General features: G+C 42.9%; 1 protein-coding gene and 1 long non-coding RNA gene across 3 annotated transcripts; both read right to left on the reverse strand.

The window, feature by feature from the left end:
* Nucleotides 1-5,394: 5,394 nt before the first annotated feature.
* Nucleotides 5,395-6,757, reverse strand: LOC135506771 (uncharacterized). Its single transcript, XR_010450562.1, has 2 exons — nucleotides 6,333-6,757; nucleotides 5,395-6,017 (listed from the first exon to the last, which is right to left on the reverse strand). It is a non-coding gene; the product is annotated as an uncharacterized LOC135506771 (long non-coding RNA).
* Nucleotides 6,758-7,339: 582 nt separating this feature from the next.
* On the reverse strand, nucleotides 7,340-14,230 carry LOC135506770 (T-cell ecto-ADP-ribosyltransferase 2-like). Of its 2 annotated transcripts, none has more exons than XM_064926143.1 (4): nucleotides 13,964-14,230; nucleotides 12,019-12,106; nucleotides 8,651-9,357; nucleotides 7,340-8,506 (listed from the first exon to the last, which is right to left on the reverse strand). In XM_064926143.1, exons 2-4 carry the CDS (start codon nucleotides 12,076-12,078, stop codon nucleotides 8,374-8,376), a joined length of 900 nt encoding a protein of 299 aa, XP_064782215.1. In that variant the 5' UTR covers nucleotides 12,079-12,106; nucleotides 13,964-14,230; the 3' UTR covers nucleotides 7,340-8,373. The 2 variants fall into 2 exon arrangements, with proteins under 2 accessions (XP_064782215.1, XP_064782214.1); XM_064926142.1 differs by having other exon boundaries at nucleotides 14,000-14,229.
* Nucleotides 14,231-16,621: the final 2,391 nt, after the last annotated feature.

Genomic DNA, 16,621 nt, shown 5'->3' on the forward strand with positions numbered 1-16,621 from the left:
TTATTCGCCTACCTCCTCATGCCTTTTGCACACAATGTGTATAGACTCTTTTTTTCCTTCTTTTTTCCTACTGTGTTATTGACTTCTTTATTGTTTACTCCATGTGTAACTCTGTGTTGTTGTCTATTCACACTGCTATGCTTTATCTTGGACCAGGTCGCAGTTGTAAATGAGAACTTGTTCTCAACTAGCCTACCTGGTTAAATAAAGGTGAAATTAATAAAAAATAAAAAAGGCCCTAATCTATGGATTTCAGATGACTGGGAATAAAGATATACATCTTTTGGTCACAGAAACCTTTAAAAAAAATGGACGTGGATCAGAAAACCAGACATTATCTCGTGTGACCACCATTTGCCTCATGGAGTAGTGTTAGCTAGCTACATAGTTGTCTTTGCTGTCTTCGTATCCAAGATAATTGTGTAGTTTAGAGTGTGTAGACTTAGAGTGATTATCTTAATTTACCGAGGTTAACTAGCCAGCTATTTGTCGTCCTTAACGTAGGAGATGCTGCTAGCTAGCTAGCCAACAGCTAGCCAACCTCTACCGAATTAAACTTCAACAACCCGGTCAACATTCCGCTTCGCTCCACAGGTAGTATCACATTTTCATTTCACTTCATTACAGTACAACGGTTTGATTTGTTTGATTGTAGCTAGCTAGCTACATAGCCGTCTTTGTATCTAAGACAATTGTGTAGTCTAGAGCGATTTTCTAGGTTAGCTAGCCAGCTATTGTCGTTCTTTTAACGTAACGTAACGCAATCAACACTGCTAGCTAGCCAGCTAGCCCCCGAATAGCAGCACTGTAGAAACTATTACACTCGACGGAACGACTTGATTAGTGTAGTGTCAACATCGCAGCCACTGCCAGCTAGCCTACAAAGTCAACAACGCAGCCACTGCCAGCTAGCCTACTCCAGCAGTACTGTATCATTTCAATCATTTTAGTCAATAAGATTCTTGCTACGTAAGCTTAACTTTCTGAACATTCGAGACGTGTAGTCCACTTGTCATTCCAATCTCCTTTGCATTAGCGTAGCCTCTTCTGTAGCCTGTCAACTATGTATCTATCTATCCCTGTTCTCTCCTCTCTGCACAGACCATACAAACGCTCCACACCGCGTGGCCGCGGCCACCCTAATCTGGTGGTCCCAGCGCGCACGACCCACGTGGAGTTCCAGGTCTCCGGTAGCCTCTGGAACTGCCGATCTGCGGCCAACAAGGCAGAGTTCATCTCAGCCTATGCCTCCCTCCAGTCCCTAAACTTCTTGGCACTGACGGAAACATGGATCACCACAGATAACACTGCTACTCCTACTGCTCTCTCTTCGTCTGCCCACGTGTTCTCGCACACCCCGAGAGCTTCTGGTCAGCAGGGTGGTGGCACCGGGATCCTCATCTCTCCCAAGTGGTCATTCTCTCTTTCTCCCCTTACCCATCTGTCTATCGCCTCCTTTGAATTCCATGCTGTCACAGTTACCAGCCCTTTCAAGCTTAAAATCCTTATCATTTATCGCCCTCCAGGTTCCCTCGGAGAGTTCATCAATGAGCTTGATGCCTTGATTAGCTCCTTTCCTGAGGACGGCTCACCTCTCACAGTCCTGGGCGACTTTAACCTCCCCACGTCTACCTTTGACTCATTCCTCTCTGCCTCCTTCTTTCCACTCCTCTCCTCTTTTGACCTCACCCTCTCACCTTCCCCCCTACTCACAAGGCAGGCAATACGCTCGACCTCATCTTTACTAGATGCTGTTCTTCCACTAACCTCATTGCAACTCCCCTCCAAGTCTCCGACCACTACCTTGTATCCTTTTCCCTCTCGCTCTCATCCAACACTTCCCACACTGCCCCTACTCGGATAGTATCGCGCCGTCCCAACCTTCGCTCTCTCTCCCCCGCTACTCTCTCCTCTTCCATCCTATCATCTCTTCCCTCTGCTCATACCTTCTCCAACCTATCTCCTGATTCTGCCTCCTCAACCCTCCTCTCTTCCCTTTCTGCATCCTTTGACTCTCTATGTCCCCTATCCTCCAGGCCGGCTCGGTCCTCCCCTCCCGCTCCGTGGCTCGACGACTCATTGCGAGCTCACAGAACAGAGCTCCGGGCAGCCGAGCGGAAATGGAGGAAAACTCGCCTCCCTGCGGACCTGGCATCCTTTCACTCCCTCCTCTCTACATTTTCCTCCTCTGTCTCTGCTGCTAAAGCCACTTTCTACCACTCTAAATTCCAAGCATCTGCCTCTAACCCTAGGAAGCTCTTTGCCACCTTCTCCTCCCTCCTGAATCCTCCTCCCCCTCCCCCCTCCTCCCTCTCTGCAGATGACTTCGTCAACCATTTTGAAAAGAAGGTCGACGACATCCGATCCTCGTTTACTAAGTCAAACGACACCGCTGGTTCTGCTCACACTGCCCTACCCTGTGCTCTGACCTCTTTCTCCCCTCTCTCTCCAGATGAAATCTCGCTTCTTGTGACGGCCGGCCGCCCAACAACCTGCCCGCTTGACCCTATCCCCTCCTCTCTTCTCCAGACCATTTCCGGAGACCTTCTCCCTTACCTCACCTCGCTCATCAACTCATCCCTGACCGCTGGCTACGTCCCTTCCGTCTTCAAGAGAGCGAGAGTTGCACCCCTTCTGAAAAAACCTACACTCGATCCCTCCGATGTCAACAACTACAGACCAGTATCCCTTCTTTCTTTTCTCTCCAAAACTCTTGAACGTGCCGTCCTTGGCCAGCTCTCCCGCTATCTCTCTCAGAATGGCCTTCTTGATCCAAATCAGTCAGGTTTCAAGACTAGTCATTCAACTGAGACTGCTCTTCTCTGTATCACGGAGGCGCTCCACACTGCTAAAGCTAACTCTCTCTCCTCTGCTCTCATCCTTCTAGACCTATCGGCTGCCTTCGATACTGTAAACCATCAGATCCTCCTCTCCACCCTCTCCGAGTTGGGCATCTCCGGTGCGGCCCACGCTTGGATTGCGTCCTACCTGACAGGTCGCTCCTACCAGGTGGCGTGGCGAGAATCTGTCTCCTCTGCGAATCTGTCTCGCCACGCGCTCTCACCACTGGTGTCCCCCAGGGCTCTGTTCTAGGCCCTCTCCTATTCTCGCTATACACCAAGTCACTTGGCTCTGTCATAACCTCACATGGTCTCTCCTATCATTGCTATGCAGACGACACACAATTAATCTTCTCCTTTCCCCCTTCTGATGACCAGGTGGCGAATCGCATCTCTGCATGTCTGGCAGACATATCAGTGTGGATGACGGATCACCACCTCAAGCTGAACCTCGGCAAGACGGAGCTGCTCTTCCTCCCGGGGAAGGACTGCCCGTTCCATGATCTCGCCATCACGGTTGACAACTCCATTGTGTCCTCCTCCCAGAGCGCTAAGAACCTTGGCGTGATCCTGGACAACACCCTGTCGTTCTCAACCAACATCATGGCGGTGGCCCGTTCCTGTAGGTTCATGCTCTACAACATCCGCAGAGTACGACCCTGCCTCACACAGGAAGCGGCGCAGGTCCTAATCCAGGCACTTGTCATCTCCCGTCTGGATTACTGCAACTCGCTGTTGGCTGGGCTCCCTGCCTGTGCCATTAAACCCCTACAACTCATCCAGAACGCCGCAGCCCGTCTGGTGTTCAACCTTCCCAAGTTCTCTCACGTCACCCCGCTCCTCCGCTCTCTCCACTGGCTTCCAGTTGAAGCTCGCATCCGCTACAAGACCATGGTGCTTGCCTACGGAGCTGTGAGGGGAACGGCACCGCAGTACCTCCAGGCTCTGATCAGGCCCTACACCCAAACAAGGGCACTGCGTTCATCCACCTCTGGCCTGCTCGCCTCCCTACCACTGAGGAAGTACAGTTCCCGCTCAGCCCAGTCAAAACTGTTCGCTGCTCTGGCCCCCCAATGATGGAACAAACTCCCTCACGACGCCAGGACAGCGGAGTCAATCACCACCTTCCGGAGACACCTGAAACCCCACCTCTTCAAGGAATACCTAGGATAGGATAAGTAATCCTTCTCACCCCCCTTAAATGATTTAGATGCACTATTGTAAAGTGGCTGTTCCACTGGATGTCAGAAGGTGAATTCACCAATTTGTAAGTCGCTCTGGATAAGAGCGTCTGCTAAATGACTTAAATGTAAATGTAAATGTGGAGTACTCGGTTCACAACTTTGACATCAGCAACCCGATCGCCCACACGACACCATACATGTGATCTGCAGTTGTGAGGCAGGTTGGACATACTGCCAAATTCACTAAAATGACGTTGGAGGAGGCTTATGGTAGAAATATGAACATTCAATTATCTGGCAACAGCTTTGGTGGACATTCCAGCAGTCATCATGCCAATTGTTTGCTCCCTCAAAATTTGAGACATCTGTGGCATTGTGTTGTGTGACAAAACTGCACATTTTAGCGTCCTCAGCACAAGGTGCATGCACCTGTGTAACGATCGTGCTGTGTAACGATCAGCTTCTTGATATGCCACACCTGTCAGGTGGATGGATTATCTTGGCAAAGAAGAAATGCTCACAAACAGGGATGTAAACAAATTTGTGCACAACATTTGAGAGAAATTAGCTTTTTGTGTGTATGGAACATTTCTGGGATCATTTATTTCAGCTCATGAAACATGGGACCAACACTTTGCATGTTGCGTTTCAGTGGAGGCTGCTGAGGGGAGGACAGCTCATAACAATGGAATGGAATGGCATCAAACACATGGAAACCATGTGTATTTAATGTATTTAATACCACTCCACTAACTCCGCTCCCGACATTAACATGGGCCCGTCAACCTCAATTATGGTGTCACCAACCTCCAGTGTTGCGTTTATATTTTTGTTCAGTAATAGATGAGCTGGTTAAGAAGCTAAGATTTTTCTACAGAAACAGATCGTTCCTTTCTCTAAGCTGTGAGAAGCAGATTATTCAGTCAACTTTTTTATCTGTTCTTGATTATGGTGATATTAGTTATCAGATGCTGCTACTCTTAAACCTTTGGATGCCATCTACCATAGTGCCCTTCGTTTGGTTACAGATGACAGTTTTGAGACTCATCACTGCATCCTGTATCAAAAGGTTCATGTGTATATATATATATAAAGTATATATTTATGTTGTATATACAGTGCACATTTGCAAAAGAGGCCTAGGTCTTAATATGTCTTCCCTGTTAAAATAAAGGTAATAAAATAAAAATATAACAAAAGTTTGGGTTGGCATTGGGCCAAGTGCAGATTCACCACTAGAGGGTACCGCGACCAAAGACATCTCCACCGACAGTATTGCTGCCTTTATCAGATCTCTTTTGACATAAAATACCAACAGGTTCATCAACAGAGCATGTAAAAAATGGTTCTGTAATATGTCGATGTACACATTTCCTATTTTCACAAAACAAGCTTTATTGGGTTATAGACTCATAGCAACAAGCATTCACAAAGACGTGGTTGCACAACTCTTGTGTGACCAAACAAACAAACATACGCTTTACGAATAATTACAACAAAGGATACGTTTTGAAATTGTAATACATTTTAACCACAAATTTGATCAATAGGATAATATTTATGGTCAGGGATGTGTTTAAAATTCTGATGTAGGTTTTCAAACATATCCTTGGGGACTCCCCGCCAAACCATGTATGAATCTAAGCATGAATTCAAAATCATACCAGATCATAATGGAATATGAAATTGTTGCCAACACTCAGTAACCCTCGAAGCACAGTGTCAGAGTTAATATCATCTTTAACACCCTGAGCTGTTATTTCTCAAGGCACCTCCAGACATGAGAGAGCTGCGGTTCTTGTTAGTGCAGCAGTAGGCATTCCAGTAGTAACTCGGAACATTGACTTGCTCGTTCTGGTCTACCCACATGCGTTTAGTTCTGTCGGTATTGTGGAGTGCTTTCTCTGCAGCCATTGTTTTGGTTGTATTTTTTGATCTCACTCAAGGATCCTTTCTTATCCATTTGCTGTAGTGTTAGGTCAGGACGCATAAACTGAAAAATACAAATATTTACAAATTAGCCACTCCACTTCAAGCTGTCCAATACAACCGATTAATATATTACTGGTATTCTAGTCTACTGGTATTTAGTCTGAAATTACAATGTACGAAATAGTACCTTCTAGTGCTTATTACATGAATACAATAGTACAATAGTACCTCCTCCACAGCTAATGTCCTATTCTACTGTAAATATTTAAACTAAACTAATGTGATCATTTTGTAGTTGTGCCAGTCACATTAAATGGCGGCATATAGGCATATAGGCCATTTAAAAAAGGTGATAATGAAAATGAAATATGCAAACCTGTGGTTCATAATAAACTATGGACCCCTCTCTGCCAGGGACCCCTTTGATATCCATTTCATAGGCAGCGTACAGAGGGATCCTCCTGCCACGGTCATACAGAGTAACAAAGTAATAGTGGTTACCGTTTCTCTGACAAATGTATGCAGGAGAGGAAGCATTTTAAGCAGATACATTGCGCATGTCACGACTTCCGCCGAAGGCGGGTCCTCTCCTTGTTCGGGCGGCGCTCATCGTCGATCCACCTTTCATATTCCATTTATTCCCATTTATCTTGTTGTTCTGGATGCCATTGGTTTTGCTTAATAAACTACTCCGGTTATTATCCACTTCTGCTCTCCTACGCCTGACTTCTCTGCCGCTCGTTACACACCCCGCTAAACCCTGTGTGTTGGGCTCGAGCGGAGTGGGGAGAGCTACATTCAGACCTGACAGACCTGTATTTCTGAAGAAAGTATGTGTCCCTGTGGAGAAAAACATCCTAGATGACTTCGCCTCCCGTTCACACCCCTGACATCAAGGGCTTTATGGTCGGTTGATTAGTTGTATCCAGTGAGCTGGTGCTGGGCTGGAACAAAAGCCTGGACCACATGCAGGTTCCATATAAGGATGGAATATTAGCCAAAACATGTGTGGCTGTAGCTGTGATTGAGTCAGTGCGAAAACTTTGTAACTAAGACCTAAAGGCTAGTGCTACTGTGATTTTGAGCATGGCTTGAGCTTAGAGAAAGGGCACACTCTGTCCACATCCCTCATTGGTATGACAGTAATTTCCCCTCACAAATATTACACAACCTAAATATTACGAGGTCATACATACTGTCTGTCTGGATTGTCAGGTTATGAGCCTTACATCATTAATTCAATGTACATGCTTATCACCCCAATGTATGTAAAGTCATTTCCAGCTGGAAAAGCTTACTACTTTTATTATCTAAACATTTAATTAATAAATCACTCCTTCCCACCCCATCTCAATGCCAAAGGTATCCTATCCAACACTCAAAAATGCTCAACTTGTTTCTTTATTCGATAACAAAACAAATGGAAAAATTAAATTACATCTATGAAAACTGGACACCACCCAGTCAATTGTTGTGATACCAACATTTTTGCTAAATGCATAGCACATTGTTTAAAACGTACCATGATCATTTTGTTTTACAAAAACAATCAAATGCAAAGAAATACATTTTTCAAGAGAATATCATTATGCTAAGAGGGGTTTGAAAGGTTGGCGCTTTGTCACATTTGATGAATATCTGTGTCTGTGTGCACTGATATTACATACATGCAATTGTGTGTGTGTGTGTTTGTCCTTTTCAATAGAAGCAGTGAAGAGGTCATTGGATCTCAACCAAAACAATGGAAATGCCATGGAAGCACATCGCATCGCAACCCCCGAGCTGACAAGGTACAAATCTGTCATTCTGCCCCTGAACAGGCAGTTAACCCACTGTTCCCAGGCCGTCGTTGAAAATAAGAATTTGTTCTTAACTGACTTGCCTGGTTAAATAAAGGTAAAATAAAAAAATGGGGGAAAGATGTTGTGGGGGGAAAGATCCAGAATTTCACTGGCCACCAGCAAAATTAGCCTACATTTAGGCTATTGTTTATGTGTGTTTCACACCATGTTGAGGTAAAAATCGGAGAATAATGCTGGTATGGATGTCAACCCGAATACATGTTGATGTCATCATCACCAAGAAACTGCATTACAGTTAAAAAAACGACTTCCACCATCGACTTCTCTATACTAGCTATGCTACCAGTCAATACAAATGGGAGTTAGCCTTTAGCAGTCACTTCTAAACCTGAAAAGGGACTACTTCTAAATGTTATGCTGTGAAAACAGACAGATATATCCAAATCAAACTTTAGTAAGCACATTATGGGCATGTTACAATACATCAAAAATTACAATTTGACAAATATCTATTTTGTTAGATCAGATTGGTTGAATGTGCGTCCTTCTATCCCCCACGGTCTGCGTTCCATTGACTTCTTTACCGCATCTATTAGCGTTCAACACTTTAGTTTATCAGAGATGATCAGTCCTGGTGATCAGGGAGATACAGAGAGATACAACCACAAGAACAGACAGGCTACTGCCAAGCCATTGAGTAGAGGAGCCTTTGGGGGTGATTGATGGAAGACTCGTACTTGTAGGAGATCTGGTGAGACAAACAGACAAAGACAGACTTTCATTCTCCAAAGAATAAGGTAGACATTTTAAAAACACTTGACTCTTGTGTCGTCTACACCTGTTTGGTAGTCTAATGTTGACATATCTTTTCGCTTACATAACCTGGCCTCACCTGGGGAAGAGGTAACAGTCGCGGATGCTGTCAATGCTGTGGGTCCTTGAACTTGTCAAAACGATCTCTCTGTACTCGTGATCTTTATTTCTTACATTCTTTACCTCAGCCACCCTAAACACCTCTGCTGGGGATATCAGCTGATCAATGCTGTCTGAGAAGCAAGTGTACTCATCAATGTTGACTACAGTGCAGGAAATAATATTGAAAAGGATCCCATTGTCTGAAGCAGATTCCTCCGCCTCGGAACGTTTGGCCTTGGTTGTGGTAAACCTCCCAAATCGCACTTCTGACCCTACTTGTGCCTCATACTCTTTGCTTGAACCACGAAACACAGTTTGGCAGTTCTCTGTCTTCAAAAGCCTCATGGCATCCATTAGAAGGAAGTGGAGGGATTTGAACCGGAAGTTGCCATTATAGACAGTGACATTCCCACCCTGAGTCTCCACTGCTTGGTTGAACATCTTTCTGAACACATTTCCCCCATGTCCATAAGCCATTAATGCATCCGTGTGTTGCTTGACACCTCCCGGGATTAACTTTGTACACTGCTTTGCCCCCCAGACATCCCTATACTCTAAACTGCCTTTCAGTTCTTCTTCCAGCAGACCCCCTTCCACAACCTTCTTCAACATCTGCTCCCGACAGTGAGTGTACTGGTCATCCACAGCATTAGGAACCATGTCCATTACCTTTGCCTGAGTCACCTGTAATAGAAAAGAGAATTGTTACCTTTTTAGTACAGGTAGTATCACAGTGTAACAATGTATAGCACTCAACATGTTATGACAATACAAGTTCAAATTCAAGCATTTTTCAAATGAAGTACATCAAGGCCAGTTTCCCAGACCCAGAGTGAGCCTAGTTCTTGACTAAAAATCATGCTCAATGGAGAATCCAGGAATAGGCTCACTCTGGATCTGGGAAACGGGCCCAGAAGTCTGTCCTTACAGTATGGCTGGTTCAATCAGTGGTGTAAAGTACTTAAGTAAAAATACTTTAAAGTACGACTTAAGTCATTTTTTAGGGTATCTGTACTTTACTTTACTATTTACATTTTTGACAACTTTTACTTCACTACATTCCTATAGAAAATATTGTACTTTTTACTGCATATATTGACCCTGACAACCAAAAGTACATTTTGAATGCTTAGCAGGACAGGAAAACTGTGAAATTCAAACACTTATCAAGAGAACGAGTGGTCATCCCTACTGCCTATGGTCAGGCGGACTCACTAAACACAAATGCATCTTTTTCAAATAATGTCTGAGTGTTGAAGTGTGCCCCTGGCTATACATACATTTTAAAAACAAGAAAATGGTACTGTCTGTTTTGCTTAATATAAGGAATTTTTTATTTATACGTTTACTGTTGATACTTATAATATTTTAGCAATTATATTTACTTTTGATACTTAAGTAAATTTAAAACGAAATGCTTTTTTCCTCAAGTAGTATTTTACTGGGTGACTTTCACTTTCTATTAAGGTACACTACCTTTCAAAAGTTTGAGTCACTTAGAAATGTCCTTGTTTTTGAAAGAAAAGCATTTTTTTTGTCCATTAAAATAACATAAAATTTATCAGAAATACAGTGTAGACATTGTTAATGTTGTAAATGACTATTGTAGCTGGAAATGGCTGATTTGTTATGGAATATCTACATAGGGTACAGAGGCCCGTTATCAACAACCATCACTCTTGTGTTCCAATGGCACGTTGTGTTAGCTAATCCAAGTTTATCATTTTAAAAGTGTAAGGTCTTCTGACGAAGAGGAGTAGTAGGAAGGATCGGAGGACCAATGTGCAGCATCGTAAGTGTTCATGATATTTATTATAACTCAGAACACTAAATAATAAAACAACAAAGAGAACGAAATGAAACCGAAACACTTCTGTCTGGTGCAGACACAAAACAGAAAACAATTACCCACGAAACACAGGTGGGAAAAGGCTACCTAAGTATGATTCTCAATCAGAGACAACGAATGACACCTGCCTCTGATTGAGAACCATACCAGGCCAAACACAAAAACACAACATATAAAAAAGAACATAGACAACCCACCCCAACTCACGCCCTGACCAAACTAAAACAAAGACATAACAAAGGAACTAAGGTCAGAACGTGACAAAAAGGCTAATTGATCATTAGAAAACCCTTTTGCAATTCTGTTAGCACAGCTGAAAACTGGTGTATGTTGATTAAAGAAGCAATAAAACTGGCCATCATAAGACTAGTTGAGAATCTGGAGCATCCGCATTTGTGGTTCGATTACAGGCTCAAAATGGCCAGAGACAAATAACTTTCTTCTGAAAATTGTCAGTCTATTCTTGTTCTGAGAAATGAAGGTTATTCCATGTGAGAAATTGCCAAGAAACTGAAGATCTCATACAACGCTGTGTACTACGGTACTCCTTTCACAGAACAGTGCAAACCTGCTCTAACCAGAAAAGAAAGAGGAGTGGGAGGCCCTGGTGCACAACTAAGGAAGAGGATAAGTACATTAGTGTCTAGTTTGAAAAACAGACGCTTCACAAGTCCTCAACTGGCAGCATCATTAAATAGTACCTGCAAAACAACAGTCTCAATGTCAACAGTGAAGAGGCGACACCGTGATGCTGGACTTCTAGGCAGAGTTGCAAAGAAAAAGACATATCTCAGACTGGCCAATAAAAAGAAAAGATGGGCAAAAGAACACAGACACTGGACAGAGGAAGATTTGAAAAAGTGTTATGGACAGACGAATCTAAGTTTGAGGTGTTCGGATCACAAAGAAGAACATTCGTGAGACGCAGAAAAAATGTAAAGATGCGGGAGAAGTGCTTGACACCATCTGTCAAGCATGGTGGAGGCAATGTGATGGTCTGGGGGCACTTTGGTGGTGGTAACATGGGATCTCAACCCTATTGAGTTGTTGTGGGAGCATCTTGACTGTATGGTACGTAGAAGTTCCCATCAAGCCAATCCAACTTGTGGGAGGTGCTTCAGGAAGCATGAGGTGAAATCTCTTCAGATGATCTCAACAAATTGACAAGTAGAATGCTGAAGGTCTGCAAGGCTAGAATTGCTGCAAATGGAGGATTCTTTGACGAAAGCAAAGTTTGAAGGACACAATTATTATTTCAATTAAAAATCATTATTTATAACCTTGTCAACAACTTGACAATATTTCCTATTCATTTTGCAACTAATTTCATGCATGTTTTCATGGAAAACAAGGACTTTTCTAAGTGACCCCAAACGTTTGAATGGTAGGGTATCTATACTTTTACTCAAGTTTGACAATTGGATACTTTTTCCACATCTGGGTTCAATAATTTCAATCTTATGACCCCAAAAAATGTGTTTGGTCAAAGCTCTTACCCTGTGAGAGAGCGCAGCAACGAGCATCAATATGAATGTCTTCTCTCTCTGGCCCTGCATTTTCCCAGAAATGGCTGCCTTGTGTGTTCTGGTGACCAATGAATGAGGGATTGAGATAAGATGGGACAGATCAGAGATGAGAAACAAAATGCAATTGAGAATAAATTACATTGTGAGATTATAACAAACAAGAATCTTAAACTTACACAGACACAATTTTACAACATTTAGGGGTCTTTCATCACAAAATGTCCAGGCAATGTTTAACTACACAACTACTGCCCCTTCTCATAGGTATTATTCTGAAAGTTGACACAACTACGACATAGATATTTTCAGTGTGGTATGTTCCTAGACTCAAGTGTAAGTTGCCTACAGCTGTTTTAATTGAGTAAGTTCTACTATTAATGACTCAAACTATAGGCCTACAATTCACTGTTATAAAAGGCCCTGAAATCTAACAAACATAACATGAGACAATCAAAATAATACATGAAAGATATGATTTGGACACATAGCTTCAGTCATGTGGTGATCTAAATGTAATTAATAACAAACATACAGAGTCAGAGTCTGGAAGTTGGACAGATAAGCATTGTGAAACAATGGCACTGCATAGGGCTACAATATGCAATACACATTTTACTAATCCTTTTTGGTTTTTAGTAGAGTAGATGGAAATTAATTAGAATCGACTGAGTTGTTCGACTGAGTCATGAATCGAGGCATCTCTATCTATGACAGTCGGACAGTAATACCGTAACTGGGGAGGACAGGCTCATAGTAATGGCTGGAACGGAATTAATGGAATGCTATCGAACACATCAAATACATGTTTTTAATGCGTTTGATACCATTCCATTCACTGCATTCCAGCCATTATTATGAGCCGTCCTCCCCTCAGCAGCTTCCTGTGATGTTATGGCATTTCTGTCTGCAATGTTCCACATTTGCATATTGATCGAGGCCCGGTATGTAGCCCTTTTATACTCCTGGGTTTCACAAACTTGCCCCCCCCACCCACCCCCCACTAATGTAATGCAAGTTGGACCCCCCCATGTGACATTGTTGCATACCCGGATATGACATGACATTTCAAATTATTAAGTTAATAAAAGTTCAATTCTTTAATGTAGTTTCTATGAAGTGCACGTGCGCCAAATGAAAAGACCAGTAGCCAACCAGAATGTTGGCCATTCAAAGTGGCACAATGTCAAGGAAGTGGAGTGGGAGTTCACTGATGCAATGCAAGTTGGAAAAAATACGGAATTAAAAGTTAACGAAATGAGAAGGATTAGGCTACAATGAGTAGGCTGTTGTTTTATCTGAATTGGTTTGGGGAGAAAGCTCAGCATGTGGCCTCAATTACAGATGCCTTCAGAATGGTTGACTTTTCCACATTTCACTGTTCTTTGTGGCAGTTTTCGGTTTGACAAATTGTTTCAAGTGTATGTGGCGGTTCTGGCTTGTTTGGCACCCTGGGAGAACCCGCCCTTCAGCGCCCGAACTCGGGGGCGCCCCTTGATGTCACCCTGGGTGGCTGCCCATGTCGCCCGTACCTCTATGTTTAATGTAACACACATACATTAATTATTCATTTCGGTTGCCTATCAGGATAGTGAAGTTTGTTCTATTGAAAGTATTTGACTCTGATGTGTGCCAGAGAAAGTATTAGACTCTAGCCACAAAATTAAGGAAATTAGAAGAGTGGGGAGAATTCTGGCAGGGGACATTTTTGGCATAACGGCAAGGAGTCGTATACCAGTTAATACTATAGCGAATTGTTTAGGTTACTAATGTTAGCTCATCTGATGTTAGCTGTCTGACTTTATTAGCAAGCTAATTTTCACACCATACACTCAATTATTTATCAGATAAGTTAGCTAATGTTGCCCAACATTTCTCTGGCTAGCTAACGGGTCCAGCTAGCAAAATACTTACTTACAGTGCTAATACTTGTTCACCACACTTTCTCCCTCACCTCAAACTTTCCAAAAGCCAGTAGTTTTTCGGTTACAGCTCACGAAGTACACTTCATCACCTTCTCACCCCGGTCTTCGTGGTCAGGCTTTTCACCTAAAGTCACCTCTTCGTTATCGTTCAAGGGACGCGCTGCTGTGACTGACAAGCTGACTTTCCAGAGGCGCACTGATGCTGTAACTAGTATGTTGGTTGTCTCCTCTTTCTTCAGGAATGTGCTGCGCTGCATTCTGCTGTTAGGTAACGATTGGCTGAGCCTTCGTCAGTAGTGATCCAAACCCACCCCCAAACCTTTATTTATTTTTATTTATTTTTTTATTTTTATTTTTTACCCGCCCCCAAACCGTTCTCATCGGATCAACACGAATCACGTATGTCACCTATTTTGGTTTAAAAACGGCGAATTTCGCCGAAAGGTGACTAGTTTGCATCTCTGACAAAGACCACGGAGGTTTTCCAATGTCTTGCAAAGAAGGGCATCTATTGGTAGATAGGTAAAAAAATAAAATAAAAAATAAGAAGCAGACAATGAATATCGGTTTGAGCATTGTGAAGTTATTGATTACACGTTGGATGGTGTATCCATACAACCAGTCACTACAAAGGTACAGGCGTCCTTCCTAACTCAGTTGCCGTAGAAGGAAGGAAACCACGCAGGGATTTCAGCATGAGGCCAATGGTGACATTAAAACAGTTATATAGTTTAATGGATGTGATAGGAGGAAACTGAGGATGGATCAACAACATTTTAGTTACTCCACAATACGAACCTAAATGACAGTGAAAAGAAAGAAGCCTATACCGAATAAAACATCTTCCAAAACATGGATCCTGTTTTCAACAAAGCACTAAAGTTATACTGCAAAAAATGTGGCAAAGCAATTACATTTTTGTCCTGAACACAAAGTGTTATGTTTGGGGAACATCCAATACAACACATTACTAAGTGGTAACTCTCCATATTTTAATGTTATGGGTATGCTTGTAATCATTAAGGGAGGTTTTCAGGATAAAAAAAAGAAACGGAATGGAGCTAAGCAAAGGCAAAATCCTAGAGGAAAACCTGGTTCAGTCTGCTTTCCACCAGACACTGGGAGATGAATTCACCTTTCAGCAGGACAATAAGCTAAAACACAAGGCCAAATCGCCACTTGAGTTGCGTACCAAGAAGACAGTGAATTTTCCTGAGTGGCCAAGTTACAGTTTTGACTTAAATCTACTTGAAAATCTATGGCAAGACCTTAAAATGGTTGTCTAGCAATGATCAACAATCAATTTGACAGAGCTTGAAGAATTTTGAAAAGAATAATGGACAAATGTTGCACAATGCAGGTGTGGAAAGCTCTTAGAGACTTACCCAAAAAGACTCACAGCTGTAATCACTGCCAAAGGTGATTCTACAAAGTATTGACTCAGGGGTGTGAATACTTATGTAAATGAAACATATCTGTATTTCATTTTCAATAAATGTGCAATAAAATTCTAAAAACATGTTTTCACTTTGTCATTATGGGGTATTGTGTGTAGATGGGTGAGAGAAAACTAATATTTAATACATTTTGAATTCAGGCTGTAAAACAACAAAATGTGGAACAAGTCAAGAGGTATGAATCATTTCTGAAGGTATTGAAGCCTAGTCAGAATCTGAAAGGGCGTCATGAATGCCAACAGTTTTATCTGAGTGCACAAATCAGTGTGCCTTCCTACCAAAGTCCAGTACTACTACTGCCCTTGTTAAAGCCACACACTCCTGGCTGACAGCTACAGACTCCAACAACAACAAAAAACTACGGTGAGGGTGTTACTTGCTGATATGTCCAAAGCCTTTGATTGAGTAGATCACACAAAGCTCATGCAACATCTGTCTGACATTGAACTGTGTCCAACTTTACTAGCCTGGCTCCACAGCTACACCACAGGAAGAAAGCAGAGGGTGATGGCAAATGGCACTTTTAGCCCTTGGTCAGAGGTCACCTTTGGTGTGCCACAAGGTGGAGTGGTTGCACCATATCTGTTTCTCATTCACATGTCCACCCGAAAAGTTGTCTTCATTGACACTGGACACTGGATGATGTAGGGCTGTCCCGAGCCATACCATTAACCAGCATCAAAGAGGTGATTTCCATGGGCTTGGAGGCAAAGCAGCTGGAAGAGTGGGCCACATCCAACAACATGCTCCTGAATGGGAAAAAGTCTGTGGAAATTCAGATATGTAATTTCTAGAGACCATCCACAACCCGCAACACTAATCCTAGAAGGACAGGAAACAACAGTGGTAACAATAACCAAGTATATTGGTTTTCATCTAGACTCTAACCTCAGTGGTGACACACATGTGGAGCAGTCAGTGGTGAAGGCCTCAAAATGCCTGCACTTTTTGAATGGTCTTGCCAGAAATGGCCTACCCACTGAAGATCTGGTCACAGTCTATACTATACTGGTCAGACCTTGTCTGGAATATGGTGGAGTGCTGTTAGATGGATGCAGTAAAAAGCAGCAGGCCCAACTAGACAGGGTGCAGAGGAGGGCCTTGAGGATCATCTCCATTGTTGGAGCAGTCCAACCACAGCTCCCCTCACTGCAGGGCAGGCTGCAGTGCATCTGGTGAAGGACATGCACATTC

The sequence above is a fragment of the Oncorhynchus masou genome, chromosome 20, assembly GCF_036934945.1.
Source record: "Oncorhynchus masou masou isolate Uvic2021 chromosome 20, UVic_Omas_1.1, whole genome shotgun sequence".
Classification (NCBI taxonomy): Eukaryota; Metazoa; Chordata; class Actinopteri; order Salmoniformes; family Salmonidae; genus Oncorhynchus; species Oncorhynchus masou.